This window comes from Mirounga angustirostris, unplaced genomic scaffold, assembly GCF_029215605.1.
Source record: "Mirounga angustirostris isolate CCGP_5_RB_7025 unplaced genomic scaffold, mMirAng1.0.hap1 SCAF_6, whole genome shotgun sequence".
Lineage (NCBI taxonomy): Eukaryota > Metazoa > Chordata > Mammalia > Carnivora > Phocidae > Mirounga > Mirounga angustirostris.
This window is the reverse complement of record NW_026991714.1, coordinates 128,321,464-128,337,976: the sequence shown is the minus strand read 5'-3', so window position 1 is coordinate 128,337,976 and position 16,513 is coordinate 128,321,464. Positions and strand designations below refer to the sequence as shown.

Here is a 16,513-nt window from a genome sequence, read left to right as displayed (position 1 = left end):
CCCAGGTGCCCCTATTATCATCTTTTTTAAACAATTGTTCTTCCTATGCAAGTCTGGAGGTCTTACAGCCTTGGTTCTGATGATCTGCATGGGACTTCATTCTAGAAAGCAACTCCCTTCCATATCCAACTTTATTCAGTTCCCTTGGCTCTACTTATGTGGACCTAGAAGGGATCAGAAATACAGAATGATACTATTTGCAACCTGACATCAGGGGCAACACTGGAACTTAGGCTGTCAGCCTGCATCTTGGCATTATTGTTGGGAAAATAGTTCAGATGGGAAGAATTTATGTTTTCCATCGCTTCCAGCCCTTTGAGATGTTTGACCGTGAAACTTTGGCTTTATTATTTTATTACTCTGCCTTCTTGCCATTATTTTGGTAAAGGAGAATGTGCCCAAAAGGAATATGCATATAACTGAAAAGATACTAATCAGTGTTTTTTTGTTTTAAGATTTTATTTATTTATTTGAGAGAGAGAGAGTGCATGAGATGGGGGAGGGTCACAGGGCAGGCTCCCCACTGAGGCGGAGCCGGACATGGGGCTCAATCCCGGGACTCCCGGAATCATGACCTGAGCCGAAGGCAGACGCCCATCCGATTGAGCCACCCAGGTGCCCCACTAATCAATGTGTTTTTATCTCTGATTGGAGGGATTATAGGTGGTATTAATTTTTTTCTTACATTTTAAATTTATAAAACATTTGGCTGTGGATTTTTTTTTTAGATGCCCTTTATTTGGCTGAAAAAGGTCCCTTCTATTCCTAGTTTTTTAGTGTTTTTTTTTATCATGAAAAGGTGTTGGATTTTGTCAGTGTTTTTTCTGTGTCTATTGGGATGATCATGTGGTTTTTGTTTCTTATTCTATTGATACGGTTATATTACATTAATTGATTTTGAGATGTTAAACCAGCCCCACTTGGTTATGATGTATAATTCTTTTTATATGTTGCAGGTTTCAGATTGGTAGTATTTTGCTGAAGATTTTTGTGTCCTTATTCATCAGTGATATTGCTCTGTAGTTCTCTTTTCTTGTGGTCTTTGTCTGGTTTTGATATCAGGGTATTGGTAGCCTTATAGAATGAGTTGGGGAAGTGGTCCCCTCTCTTCAGTTTTTTTGAAAGACTATTTAGAGGATTGGTATTAATTCTTTAAATCTTTGTATAGTTCATCAGTGAAGCCATCAGAGGCTGGGCTTGTTTTCACAGGTAGTTTTTTAAAATAGTAATTGAAGAGGCGCCTGCTTGGGTGGCTTAGTCGGTTCAGCATCCAGCGCTTGATTTTGGCTCAGGTCGTGATCTCAGGCCTGCATCAGGCTCTATGCTGGGTGTAGAGCCTGCTTAAGATTCTCTGTCGCCCTCTCCCTCTGCCCCTCCCCCACGTTCTTTCTCTCTCTCAAAAAAAAATTAGTAATTAAATCTCTTTGCTTGTTATATAGCTATGTTCAGATTGTTGTTTCTTCTTGAGTCAGTTTCGGTAATTTTTGTCTTCCTAGGAATTTCTCCATTTCATCTAAGTTGTCTGTTGGCATACACTTTGTATTGCTTCTCTGGCAGTTCTTTCCTGGATTCTTAGCTTTGCGTAATTATACCTACAATGGAACCAGCGTCCTAAAGTCACCAAGATAAATCCTCCTACTCCAGCATCACATGATCTTCTCATTCTACTAGTTAACAAAAAATGTCCAAGGCCAGCCCAGCAGATCCTAATGAACCATACAGTATTGAATCCTGTGCACAGGGAATGTTTTTGGCATATAAAATTTCTAGAAGTTTAAAGGGCTTCCCCTTGGTGAGTTTGCCATGCTCCAGTGAGGTGGCCGTGGGCTCCAGTGCCCAATTTTTATTGTTGAATTGTCTCTGCCTTCATATCTGTCATGACATATCTTTTTTCATTCCTTTACTTTCAACCTATTTGTATCTTTGAATCTAAAATGTGCCTCTGATGGATGGCATATAGTTGGATCTTGGTTACTTTTATCTAGACTGGCAGTCTCTGCCTTTTGATTGTGTTATTTGTTCCATTCACATTTAATGTTGTTTTTGATATAACTGGACTTATGTCTGACATTTCACTTTTAGTTTGTTATGTGTCTCATGTTTTTTGTGTTCCCTCTGTACCTTCTTAACTGCTTTCTTTTGCATTAAATGAATATTTTCCAATGTAGCACTTTGATTTCTTTAATGATTTTTTTCACTATTTTTTTTAGTTGTTTCATTAGTGATTGCTGTAGGGCTTACCATATACATTTTAACTTACTGGAATTAGAAACTGTTTATATTTATACTAAATTCTGGTGAGATATAGAAATATCACTGTAGCTCTATCTAAATAACATACACATGCAACACTCACTATACTAAACTTTATTTGCCAAAAAGTACACTAAAAAGGAGAATTTCATGTATTTCCTGAGAAGGTAAGGATGCATTAGAAACAGGACCATAATTTTGTTCATTTTATCATGTCTGGAGCTAAGACTAGGTGTGAGTGGGGGAAAAGTCTGTATTTAGAGTTTAGATACATTTTGTTTGTGAGACATTTTCTCACATGTAGGTATTAAACACAGCATTCTAGATCCTGCTCCATTTTTTGGTGAGCTACTAACCTACAGCTAAAAATGTATAGAGAGCTCATTGGCTCTTGATGCTTGCATGTTGAACTTTATAACAAAGAAAGAGTATGGTACAAAAGTAACAGCACTAATTGGTAAACACTCGTTTTGGAGGTATATAGCTTTGAGAGAAGGACACAGTACTTTGATGTGGAATGGATAAAGGAGTTGTTAGGTGTGTGCATTTATGTCTGGAGTCAGTGTTCGTTTGTGGAAAATACTCTTTTAGATTTTTATTTTTTTAAATTTATTCATTTATTCAGTAATTTATTTATTCAGAGGGAGAGAGAGAAAGGCAGAGGCAGAGGGAGAAGCAGGCTCCCTGCAGAGCAGGGAACCCAATGCAGGGCTCGATCCAGAATCCTGGGATCATGACCTGAGGCGAAGGCAGACGCTTAACTGACTGAGCCACCCAGGCACCCCTGTGGAAAATATTCTTGTCCTGTGCCCCATCTTTTGCATCTCATTTTCTTCCACTAGTGTGGGTCTGCTGACTGTGCCTTATTTTTGTTGGCTCAGATAAGGGACTGTTTCTGGAGTGTGACTCCTAGGAGAAAAGAAGTCAACCTTGAATTCAGCCCTCTATCCTGAATCAAGCTACTAGACTGTAAAATAGAAGTACCTGTTTAGTGGGTTCCAGGTGCATGCTCTGAGAGTGTCACTTGAGGCCTTCCAGGTGTGGGCCCTCACCTTCTGTAAAGGCTAGGGTTTTATAGGATTGTTAATAGCCAACTGGAGGAAACTTGTAAGAGTGAGTTAGTTGGAAAAGATCTTATATATATATATATCTGGTGACCTTACTTTGAATGTTGTTTTAGGAAACAATTAGACAATCTTTTTACTTGTTAATTACATTGATATTTTTCTCTTTCTTAATGAATTATGTCCCGTACTTACTTGAACATATTGGAAGTGGTTTGGAGGGACTGTATTTGTGACTAAGCCAGTGATACCAGAGTAGCTGCTTCCTGGTGACTAGACGTAATTAAGAGTCCTGGGCCTTGAGGTAAGTTGAAAGGGCTTGATTCTTAGCAGACAGCTGCAGGTGAAATTGCTGAGAGCACTGGAGAAGAAATGTATGATTGTCAGTTTCCTCCAGAATGTTCTAGCTCTTGGTCCCATGTGTGTGAGTGAGTGACCCCCAGGGTAGGAGAGCAAATTCTCTCCTCAATTTTTAGGTTCACAGTCTAACAACATTCTTTGTTTCTCCAAATGTGTATCTACACAGCAAAGGCCTTTGGTTCGCACTTGTCCCACTAATAGTTAATTGGATCTCATACCTATAATTTTATGGTGTGGTAAATTAACTTTAGGTTTTAAACTTAGCATTGACTTTTTTATGGGTATCTGAGATGAGCCATCTGATGTAAGTCCTTTATTCTGCTAATCTTTTAGTTAGTAGGTCCTACCCTATGCTTTTTTCAGTTTTTTATTAGGTAAGCATCAAAAACCTGGGAAGAGAGAAATTCAGAGAAAGAATGAATGAGAGGAAGTGTGGTGTGTTTGTGTGAGGTTGCCTTGGGATCTTTTCTTTAGAAGCCTCTGGTTTTGGGGTGCCTGAGTGGCTCAGGTGGTTAAGCGTCCGACTCTTGATTTCAGCTGAGAAAACGATCTCAGGACCCTGAGATTGAGCTTCACATTGGGCTCCATGCTGAGCACGGAGTCTGCTTTGTCCTTCTCCCTCTGCTCCTTCCCCTCCTCGCTCTCTCAAATAAATAAATAAATAAAATCTTAAACAAACAAAAGAACCAGCAGCCTCTGGTCTTAGGAGCATTTTTTTATTCTTCTGTTTCTGTTACAGCTCCCTTGTCTTTATAGCTGTTTCTAAATGCTAGGAGTTGAGAACCAGAGGGGCAGTCAGGGTGACCTAGAATTGCTGCTCTGTCTTAGTAGGTCAGGAAGAAAGGTATTTGACTCATTTTATAGTAGGGCTATTGCGGTGGGAAGGGACTAGAGTCTAGCAGTCCAAAGCCTATTATTCCTGGGCTTTTGCTTTTTCCCAGCCAGCTCTTCTCATCCTCTGGATCTCTGGAGATGGCCTGCTTTTGCTGGTACAGCTGTCCTTGGTCCTTTAGGGACGTGCTTCTCCCTAATTATTATTGATCCCAAGGTAAGAAAAAGTTTCATTTTCACCTGAGGAATGGTTGGTTTCTTTTTTTCTTCTTCAAAAGGAACTCTTGCTAGAAAGTACAGACAGTTAATCATGACTTAGTTCACAAAATGCTGGTTTCTAATTGTAAATTTTATAAATCCTAGTCACAAATGGGATCAATAGGCATAATTTTAGGTCCCTAATTCCTTTTTTTCCATCCCATATCTAGGGCACTTAAAAAAGGAGTCTTTTTAAATTGTGGGCAATTCTTCATCTTATCCCTTAATTTTCCTTCTCCATTTTTTCTTTCCTAAAAGTCAGGCTGGAACTCTGGTCAATTAACTTAGGTATTCTAATCATGTAGAACACAGTAGATTGTTAATCTGCTAGTGCATTGAGGAAGCCATTACTATTGGGTAGTAATATACTATCCTGTCAGCAAACACAATAGGCATCTCTTCAGCGGATGAAACTTTAGTTTTCTTTGAATATTGTGAACAAAAACAGGAGTGCTGGGGTGGTAGGGATGGGGTGGCTGGGCAATAGACATTGGGAAGGGTATGTGCTATGGTGAGTACTGTGAATTGTGTAAGACTGTTGAATCACAGACCTGTACCTCTGAAACAAATAATACATTATATGTTAAAAGAAAAAGAAGAAGATAGTAGGAAGGGAAAAATGAAGAGTGGGAAATCGGAGGGGGAGACGAACCATGAGAGACTATGGACTCTGAGAAACAAACTGAGGGTTCTAGAGGGGAGGGGGATGGGGGGATGGGTTAGCCTGGTGATGGGTATTAAAGAGGGTACGTACTGAATGGAGCACTGGGTGTTATACGCAAACAATGAATCGTGGAACACTACATCAAAAACTAATGATGTATGGTGATTAACATAACATAATAAAATAAAGGGGAAAAAAAGAGGAGTGTTTTTGGCTCATAGGAACATAATCACTCTAAATTCTCAGATTTATACCAGAATGCCAGGTACCATACCTTCTCTTTTCTACTGGACTTTGATCTTGCAGATTAGCAGTGCCAGGATCACAGAACCTTGAAAGCTGAAAGAACTGAAGAGGCCATCTCCTCTGGTCTCCTTTCCAAAGCATAAATCTTACTTGTTGGGGTCATATCCAGCCTCTCCTTGAACACTTAGTGAAATAGTGCTTAATACTTTAGGCTATAGATTATTCAGTTTTTTAAATGATGAGAATTTTGGGGTACCTGGCAGGCTCATTTGGTGGAGCATGCAACTCTTAATCTCAGGGATGTTAAGTTCAAGACCCACATTGGGTGTAGAGATTACTTAAAAAAATAAAATCTTTAAAAAAATGATGAGAATCTATTCCTCATGTTGGAGTCTTCCTCTTTATAACCTGAACCTGTAGCTGCAACACCAAAAAAAAAAAAAAAATGTACTGTCTCTTCTACATACTGTCTTCTTCAAAGGGCTAAAATGTATACTCCTGCTCTTCTGTAGTATCCTTTCTTCCTTCAATTGTTCATCATATGTCATGGTTTTAAAATCTTTGGCATACTGTGATTGTCTTTTAGACATATTCTAACTTCTCAGTTTACCTCCTAAAGTATGGTGTTCGGGCATGCCTTGTACCAAATAAGCATTCAGTAAATGTTTATTGGATTGAATGACACCTAGTACTGGATCCGGATATGATCTGAGTAGTTTAGATTAGTAGGAGACTGTTAGCACCTGGGATCTGGACACATTTTATTTGCAGGCTCCATTGTGTTAGTTTTTCAGCAGCTGAATTGCATTGTTGGTCCATAACAAGCTTAGGTCCCACTAAAACCTTCAAATTTGCTTGAAGTGACCTGCTCTCAAGCTAACTCTTCTCCGCCCCCATCCTTAAATTATTAAGTTGGTAGTGGTGTTTTGAGTGGTGGTGGTTGTTTATTTGGTGTTTGTTTTAAAGATTTATTTATTTGAGAGAGAGAGCATGCATGCATGCACAGAGTGGGTAGAGGGGGAGGGGGAAGGACAAGCTGACTCCCTGTTGAGTGCAGAGCCCAATGCAGGGCTTGATTTCATGACTCTGAGATCATGACCTGAGCTGAAATCAAGAGTCAGACGCCAACACCTAACCAACTGAGTCACCCAGGTGCCCCTGTTTGTTTGTTTGCTTGTTTTAATGCTACCTGTTCATTATAGAAATTTTAAACAATGCAGAAAAGTGCAAAGAACAAAGTAAAGTAAAATCATCTAAAATCTTACCATTCAGAGCTACTACAACTGTGTTGGTGAATCTCTTGAACATCTCCAGTTGATCTTTTCTTTAAACTAACCTAAATGAAACTCTATCCTTATCAAATGTGTCTTGTTCATTGCAGCTCGTCATTCTAGCTTATCAGGATAATTTTTGAGTCCTGATTATGTCGTTCTATGTATTGGTTTTCTTTTGCAGCTTTGTATCGTCAGCACATTTGATAAATATGCCTTCTAAATTTTTGTCCAGATGCTTTGATCTAATCCTGACTCTACTGATTTGGTGGATGATCTGGGAATATTTTCTCCCCTTTCTGGGTTTTGGCTTGCTGCTCTTATATAAAATGGCCTCAAAGACTGGAAAAAAACCTCCTTAAGAATCAACTGCAAAGCTCTTTGTAAAAAATAAATTTGTGAAGAAAAAACTGTGGGTGGGGAATCATCAGCCAGGGCCAGACTAGAAAAATAAAATCCTTTTATAGAAAAATCAGGGACGACAACCTTCATAGAATGGTTCAAATCTTCCTCTGTCCTCCTACTCTCCTAAAATCCCGGGAGAGGGATTTACCAGTTGAAATAAAGAAATTAAATTAAATTTTTAAAAAAGGGAGGAGAAGAATAAGAAGGAAAAAAGATCGCAGCAAGCATTAGTTCTTCTTATATTGAGAAATTAGAACCTAACAGGTAGAGAACAATGAAGAGGCAGTTTGGAGTGAGGTCAGGTGGGAGGTAAAATTTACTGAGAAAGAAGATGCTCTTTACTGTTTTCTCTTTTAATTAGTAGTAAGTGTGGTGGTCACAGTAAAGGCTCTTCTGAGTTGGGGTCCGTGGGGAGAGAAAAGTGTGAAATTCACTGCTGCCTGTTATTTCTCCTCTAAACAAGCCTTGCCTTGTGCATTGCATTTCCCCGGGGTTCTTAAAGAAGGTGTGTGATCATCTAAAACTGAAACTGAGGCAGCATTTTAAGCTGGCAATTAATGACATGGTAAGAATTTTTAGCCTCAGTACATTAATTGTTAAATGAATTGTGTCTGCATTTTACTGTCATTTTACTGTGATACCAGCCTAATTATAAATATAGTTTTACATAGTGGAAGATAATAATAAGCAGAATTATGCACTCAGTGATCAGACTTCAGGAATTTCTAACACTGAAGAAAGTGTTCTTCTTAAATTGTCTCTTGCTGTTCTTTTTATGTAGGTTTTGATTAATTTTATCTCGATTATACATTTCTCCCTGGGGCCCAGATATTATGCATGCTTTAGCAAAGTGGGCTCCTATTGTAAGAAGTTTAATGAGATCTTTTGTTCTAATTGGTTTCTATGTAATTTCTTTTAAACCAATAACATGTGAGTGGGGTGTCAAACACAGGGTGTGATAATGCATTTTCACTGCCCTGTACACCAATGAACATTAATTTCTCTCTCATTTGACATTATTTTCATATGATGAAAATTCTCAATCTTAAAGAAGTTCCAGATACAGTTGGTTCTCACTGGTCTCTCCTCTCCTGCATTTATGTTGGTGACACCCCTGAAAAGGCAGCAGGATAACCTACCTATAGTTGTAACTCAGTCTGGGTAGAAGAGAGTGGAAGACTTCTGACCAGGGTTTTGACTGTACATCATCTTCCTTATGGGATAATTTACTAGATGGGATTCAGGTAGGGATGTATTAAAATCTGTTCCTTTTGCCCATTTAATTGGAATTAATTTCCTACTTAAAAAATATGAACTATTTGACAAATTCTAAAGAGTACTATATTAATGTATATTTATAATAAAGCTTGATCCTAAAATGAGTATCTGTGAGCTGCTCACTTTAATAAATAGAATGTTACCAACTTATTGAAAACCTATCTTTTTTTTTTAATTGTGGTATTAAATATAGTAAATGTGCAAAATCATAGACAAAATCAATTAGACAACTTTTTTTTTTTTTAAGATTTTATTTATTTATTTGACAGAGAAAGATACAGCGAGAGAGGGAACACAAGCAGGGGGAGTGGGAGAGGGAGAAGCAGGCTCCCTGCAGAGCGGGGAGCCTGATGTGGGACTTGATCCCAGGACCCTGGGATCATGACCTGAGCCGAAGGCAGTCGCTTAACCGACTGAGCCACCCAGGCACCCTAGACAACTTTTTACATATGTATATACCTATGTAATACCATCCAGGTCAAGACTTAGAACATTTCCATCACTGCAAAAAGTCCCTCATGACTCTCCTTTTCCCCAGAATTGTGCACTTTTCTGACTTCTCTGACCATAAATTAGTTTTTCCTGTTCTTGAGTTTCATATAAACAGAATCATATAATAGATCCTCTTTTGCACCTATCTTCTTGCACTCAATATAATGTTTTCGAAATTCATCCACTTTGTGTATATTAGTTCATTCCTTTTTTAAAAAATTTAAACACTTTTAAATTGTGGTAGGAAAGATATGAAATTTACCATCTTAACTGTAGGTATACAGTTTAGTAGTGTTAAGTGTATTCACATTGTTCTACAACAGATCTCCAGAGTTTTTTCATCTTGCAGAACTGAAACTGTATACCCATTAAACAACAGCTCCCCCCAGATCCCCCTCCCCCAAGTCCCTGGCAACCACCATTCTACTTTGTTTCTATGAATTTGACTACTTTAGATACCTCATATAATTGGAATCATATTTGTCTTTTTGTGACTGGTTTATTTCACTTAGCATAATGGCCTCAAAGTTCATGTTGGAGCATGTGACAGGATTCCCTTCCTTTTTAAGGATAAATAACATTCCATTATATGTATAAACCACATTCTGTTTATTTGTTTATCTCTTGGGCACTTGGGTTGTTCCACCTTTTGGCTTTTGTGAAAAATGCTGCTGTGAACATGGATGTGCAACTATCTAGTATCTAGTAGTTCATTCCTTTTTATTGCTGAGAGTATTTTATTATGTAAATAAACCACAGTTAATTTATTTGGTCTCCCCATTTCATCATCAGTTGGATTCTCTAAGCCTCTAGTCTAATCTTCTGTGCCTTTTTCTCTTTTGCTCTCTTCCCTGTGTTCATTCCCTTCACTGGCACCCTCAACACCTGAAGAATAAAATTTTTTTTTATTTATTTTTATTTTTTTTTTATTTTATTCTTATGTTAATCCCCATGAAGAATAAAATTTAAGCTCTGGGGGCGCCAGGGTGGCTCAGTCAGTTAAGCGTCTGCCTTGGCTCAGGTCATGATCTCAGGGTCCTGGTATCTGCCCGAATCGGGCTCCCTGCTCAGCAGGGAGTCTGCTTCTCCCTTTCCGTCTGCCCCCGACTCATGCTCGCTTTCTTTCTCTCTCTCAAATAAACAAATAAATAAATAAAATCTTTTAAAAAGATTTAAGCACGGGTGGCTCAGTCTTTAAGCGCCTGCCTTCGGCTTAGGTCATGATCCTAGGGTCCTGGGATTGAGCCCCGCATTGGGCTTCCCGCTCAGCAGGAAGCCTGCTTCTCCATCTCCCTCTGCCTGCTGCTCCCCCTGCTTGTGTTCTGTCTCTCTCTGTCAAATAAATAAAAATAAAAATCTTTAAAAAAAAATTTAAGCTCTGTATGGCATACAGTGCCATTCTTTTTTTTTTTTTTAAGGCTATTTATTTGAGAGAGAACACAAGCAGGGGGAGGGGCAGAGGGAGAGCAACAAGCAGACTCCCTGCTGAGTGGGGAGCCTGATGTGAGGCTCGATCCCAGGACCCTGAGATCATGACCTGAGCCGAAATCAGATGCTTAACCAACTGAGCCACCCAGGTGTCCCCAGTTCCATTCTTAATATGCTTTCTGGACTCTCTGTCTTCATCGCAGCTATGCCAGACCACCTAGAGTTCTCTGGACAAAACAGAGACACTCACAGTTCTCTGGACAAATTGTTTCATACTCCTGACCCTATATATACATACATACATTTTCTCCCTGACTTGGATGTTCTTCCCCAACTTGTCAGCTTACCTCCTGAAACAGTACACCTTGATTAATGCTTCATCCACAGAGCCAGGCCTAGCCATACTACAGTACTAACTATCTGCTTGCCTGTCTTCTTTACTAGGCTGGGAGCTCTTTGAAGACAGGCAGCATCCATGTCTAACTCAGTAACACAGTGCCTGTGTTCAGTAAACATCTGTTGAATATAGATCTACAGAGTTCCGCTTTCTTAGACAAGTGGGTGTTCAGGATACTGGCTGGGCCTGATCTGGAATGGGCTGGAAGTAATAGTACTTCAGTTACTGTTGGGCTGTTGGAGGGAGCCCATAGGACAATTCAGAGACCGCATTTCAGAGAATCACTGAACAGAAATGTCCGTTAGGCTCTCCAGAAGAGAAATGGACTGAAGGGCAGAGTGGAAGAGTTCAGAAACAAATTGTAGGTGTAAGCCAAGGATAATAGAGCAAAAAGGTTTGGAGAGGAGGGTAAGGTTACAATCTAGAGGAAAATGCCCTGGGCCAAATAGGATATCTACAACAGCTTTTCTCAAGTTGTGAGTACAGTCAGGATGAAGTGTGAAAAGCCTGACTTTCTCTGTACAGTTGAAGAAGTATTGAATGTTTCATGGGATCCAGCATTGGACGTCAAGCAGGTCAATAAAGAGAAAACCACTTGATGCAGCCAGCAAATGCCCGGGACTCTATCAGGTGTTTTAACTTGTAGGAGTTTGCTAAAAAAAAAAAAAAAGAGAGAGAGAGAGAGAGAGATCCCTTCAAGACTAGTACATAAAGGAAAAAAAAAAAGCCAGAGATGGGAATATTAAAGGAAAGACTTACAAGTGCCATGAACTTCCTTGGCAAAGAAAAGGGCAGTTCTTCTAGTCTCAAATATAGCCAAGCAGAGAGGGTGGCTGGGAAGGAGGAGATATGAAGATAGTTTCTTGGACTTTCTTAGCTAGTGTGTATCACTCTGTCTTTGAAAATTGAGGCCATTCAAAAAATCAGTCTGTTGGTATTCTTCAAACTGGTGAAGCTGTTGGGGCCTAGGGAAAATGACCATTGTGGTAGGAAGGGAGGGAGGGAGGGAGGATGGAAGGAAGGGAGGAAGGAAGGAGCCAAGATTTCTTTGAGTTAAATTTCACTGCATTGGTATGTACCCCCCCACACCCACCACCACCCTTTATTTGTTCTGAGATCAACAGCTCTGTTTCCCCCTGTTGTCAGTTATTGAGGATCCTGTCTTTGGGTTTTGGTAATATCTATGACCCATAATTGTCACTCCTAATGCTAAGTGTTTTTTTGTGTTTTTTTTATGAGTCATTTAGCAATTATTTACGGATTTCACTAAACTGACCTAGATTTAGAACTCTTGCAGTTAAGACCTCCATGCCTATTGACATGTACTTCAGCCCCATAACCCTTAGCTCTTTGGGTGCTCAGGGACTGTAATTTGATTTGAAAAGCTCAGTATTCATTTTCACCAGGAATCAGTGTTATACTAAAGCTGACAATTCATTGTCTCCTGGATAATTTTGAGTCTGGATAACAAATTACAGTTTGGGATCCATTACAGATGATAAATGTGACTTCCATAAAGGGAAATCCATTTGTTTTGCTTAGTGTTTCTGTGATTAATTACTTGCCAGATTAAATTGCTCCATAAAAATGCATAGTATTTTATTTGATTGCTCTTCATGGTGATTAATTAGGCCATACTGTTGCTTTGTATGTTAATTATGCTGACATTTTTTTTTCTCTTCTCTAGTTTAATTAATACAGCATATTTTTGAAAGATTGTTCTTCCTAAGATAGTATCCCACCCCAGAAACAAAGCCCTGTGTAGCTTTTAGGCTGGTATTAGAGGGTAATACCTCAAGGTTTCTGTGTGCCCTATCTTGATCCTTGTATGTATCTTTGATTTGCAGAAAGTACACTAACTGCAAATGAGTCAGTAAAAGCTCTGTTTGGTTTTCCTATAATTATTAAAGGTGAGATACTGAAGATTCTTGGCTCAGTTGAAAAGTGATTAAGAACATAGAAGAGAAGCTACTGGTGCAAGATGTAAAACAAGTGTAAAGCTAAATGGTAGTGTGTGGGGGAAGAAGGAGTTTGTTTCTTAGGATGCTGCAGGGTGCCAGTGAGGAAATCAGGCATATTTAACATTTTTATTAATGATCTATGGCTGAAAGTAAAAAACAACAACAACAACAAAACTGTTAATGACATTTGTAAGTGATACTGATTTGGAGATGTTTCCTGCACCCAGGAGGGCAGAGAAATTATATAGATGGACCAAGAAGAGAAGCATCAGAGAAATAGCATCACAGCTATTCTGTTGGGACAATGCATTATCTGCTTTACAGAAATAGTGTACCTAGAACCAGGCAGATATTTTCAAAAGTGGATCTTCCAGCAGCCCACTCCTAGATATTTACCCAAGTGAAATGAAAACTTGGATTGAACAAATGTTTACAGTGGCTTTATCCATACATTCTCTGAAAACTGGAAATGACCCAAATGACCCTCCACTGAGGATTATGAATAAACAAACTGTTGTCCACCCATATAGTGAAATACTACTTAGCAATAAAAAGGAAAGAACTGATGCATGCAACATGTATGGGTTCAGTTGCATTATGCAGTATGAAAGAAACTTGACACAAGGCTACATAGTGGGGTACCTGACTGGGTCAGTTGGTGGAACATGGGACCCTTGATCTTGGGATTGTGAGTTTGAGCCCCACATTGGGTGTAGAGATTACTTAAAAAAAAAAAAAGGCTACATAGTGTATGATTCCATATATATGACTTTCTGGAAATGGCAAAATTGTAGGGACAATTCAGATCAGATCAGCATGGATTGGGAGGAGGGGCAGAGAGGAACTTTTTGGGTGATGGAACTGTTCTGTATCTTGATTGCAGTGTTGATTACATGACTGTATGCATTTTTCAAAACTTGTAGGTTATACATTAAAAAGGGTAAATTTTACTAAATGCAAATTATACCTTAGTTTAAAAATTAGGGGGGAAAATGTCTTCACAAGGAAGAATAGGAAATTCCAACTTTTGACCATCACTACTGTACCTTATATGTGGCAACTTTTTTGAAAATATTTTGAGTAACAGGAGCTAGAATTGGAGGACTTGAATTTTCTTCATGGTGCTTCTAAATTCCAAGGGTTTTTATTTATTTTTGAGTGGAAGCAGAGGGAGGGTGGGTTGTGGTGGTTTTCCTTAGGTGTTAGTATTATATAAAAGAGGGTTGTTTTGAAAAGAAATCACAGGTAAGGAGCTCTTAGACCTTGTTGATAGCCGTCAGACATAGATAAGAGGATTTTTTTCCCCAGTTTATGGGTTGAATCCAGTTATTTGAGGTTGTGTGGATTTAGTTTTAGTTTTTATTTACTTGTTCTGTCTAGGCCCTCCCACTGTTGAATTGTTATAAGACCCAAATAGTGCCCAGAGATGTTTCTGTCCCAGAGCTAACCTCAGAGACAACTTCTATACCTCTCTGCTTTTGGACTGGAACAAAAAGCTTTGTCATGCTCCAGGTTTTATAAAGCAGGTTTGTACAATGTCAGGGAACTAGGGATAGGTGAACCACAAGTGCTAAATCATTGCTGATAACTGTTGTGTCTTTTTCCTCCCTTCCCCCCAAGTCTCCAGTGATACGAACTGTGTGTATAGTGCTTGCTTCTCATGTCCAACTTGGAGCACCTCCCTGAATGCCATACTAGTCAATATCTATTCAGTATCCCTAAAAATAGACCAGTGGGGAAAATGATATAGTGGTAGAAAGTATACAGTGCACTACTTGTAGCAGTAATACTCAGTCCAGCTCTGTGACTGCACCTTAGCGTGCTAACTGCTGAGTACCCCTGAGCAGATGTGTGGCCATCATTCTGGCCCAAATTGAGCAGATTACATTTAGCAAAGTGCTGATTCTGAGTGACTTGCCGAGCAAATGTCTCTGGGTCTTTCATTGTTTTCAGCTGAATGATTTTCAGCACTGGACCTGAAGGGGCTGCGTGGCCCCCAACCAAGACCCCATCTGTTAAAACTTTATATTGATTTGTATCTCTGTTTTAAAAAATCTGTTCCTTCTCCTCCTCTTAGTGTGATAAATAATGTAGATACACTAGATGAAGTCTGCTGTTGGAGCAGAACTCTAATCATTTTGCTTAGGGTTAAACTAAACTAATTTAATTAGAAATGGGACTTTCTCAAATAACCATCTATATCAAGTAGCTTATTGTTTTCTAATTCTGAGTTAGCATGTTCACCAGTACTTGCAGGGTGTAGCAAGTAGTGATTAAAACACTGTAATTAACCTGGTAAAAAAGGAAAACTTCTGGTAGGGAAAGAAATTATAAGATGACATATAAAATTTTTGACTGGATAAATAGATGATAATGAAACACTATGAGATAAAGTCTTATGTTAGCAGTGTATCATGTCTTTTTTTTTTAAGATTTTATTTATTTATTTGAGAGAGAGAATGAGAGAGCATGAGAGGGGGAGGGTTAGAGGGAGAAGCAGGCTCCCCACTGAGCAGGGAGCCCGATGCGGGACTCGATCCCGGGACTCCAGGATCATGACCTGAGCCGAAGGCAGTCGCTTAACCGACTGAGCCACCCAGGCGCCCCTGTATCATGTCTTATTACTGCATTTTTATGCCCATTGTGTCCAAAAAGGATGACGGCGTAGTTTACAGTAGACACATAGCGCTTCATCCAGGCGGGAAATGCAGGTCTATCTTAGCTAACTCTTAATTAGTCAGTAATTACTTATTATGTATTTCCTGTGTACCAACTCTGTGCCCTTAGCTCCTGACCTGCATTATATAGATGGTACCCTATGGCAAGACTTCATAGGGTAAAATGCCATTACAGTTAAGACTTTGGAAGGACATCTGAAGGCCCAGGTACAATCATGTTGTACTGAGATAGAATGTGACCAGGGTAGCTGTGCTCCCACTATAGCTCCTTTGAAAAGCTCCAAGAGATGACAGATGACTGCTTACCATCATTATTTGCTTCCAGACAGTTTCTGAAATGTTTCCTCCCTCCTGTGCAGTCATGAAAGTCACTCCAGGAAGGAAGAGTCCGCATTAAGCACTAAACCAAACAGGAGTGTTGAGCACATTTACCCACTGGAGTGTAGGGGCCTTTGACTTTGTTTAGTCAAGATGGATGTTCTTCCTTCTGTTTGACCTTTCAAGCGAGGGCTTTCTCCTAGAGCAAGGAAATCCCCTCCCCCACCTCTTGAGAATCCTTCCAGAGATAATATGTACATGTAGAAGTATGTTTTGTTTTAGGATTTTTGTTTGTTTATAGTCATTTGAGAAATGCAAAATTGACATCTAACCCTGATAAAAATTCCCAGCATACTAGGAATAGAAGAGAACTTCCTTAAGCTGATAAAGGACATCTATGAAAAACTTAAACAGCTATCATACTAAATGGTGAGAGACTGAATGCTTTTTCCCTAAGATCAGGAACGAAGTGGGGATGTCTGCTCTCACCACCTGTATTCAACATTGTGCTGGAGATTCTAGACAGTGCAGTTAGGCAAGAAAAAGAAACATAAGGCATCTAGATTGGAAAGGAAGACATAAAAGTGTCTTTATTCTCAGACAACATGA

General features: G+C 39.3%; 2 protein-coding genes across 4 annotated transcripts in view; one reads left to right on the top strand and one right to left on the bottom strand.

Moving 5' to 3' along the window:
- The window catches only part of ARMH3 (armadillo like helical domain containing 3), a 181,025-nt gene that overhangs the window by 110,695 nt on the left and 53,817 nt on the right, over positions 1-16,513 (top strand). The window lies entirely within an intron of this gene.
- On the bottom strand, positions 132-1,663 carry LOC123845605 (cytochrome c oxidase assembly protein COX20, mitochondrial-like). The gene is made up of 2 exons (XM_064593558.1): positions 1,535-1,663; positions 132-164 (listed from the first exon to the last, which is right to left on the bottom strand). Exons 1-2 carry the CDS (start codon positions 1,661-1,663, stop codon positions 132-134), a joined length of 162 nt encoding a protein of 53 aa, XP_064449628.1.

Coding starts and splice junctions, on each gene's coding strand:
- LOC123845605 (XM_064593558.1), bottom strand. CDS start 1,663: ATGAGAAGATCATGTGATGCTGGAGTAGGAGGATTTATCTTGGTGACT. Junction 165..1,534: donor CCAGAGAAGCAATACAAAGT/GTATGCCAACAG, acceptor GATCCCTTCTAG/GTCCACATAAGTAGAGCCAA.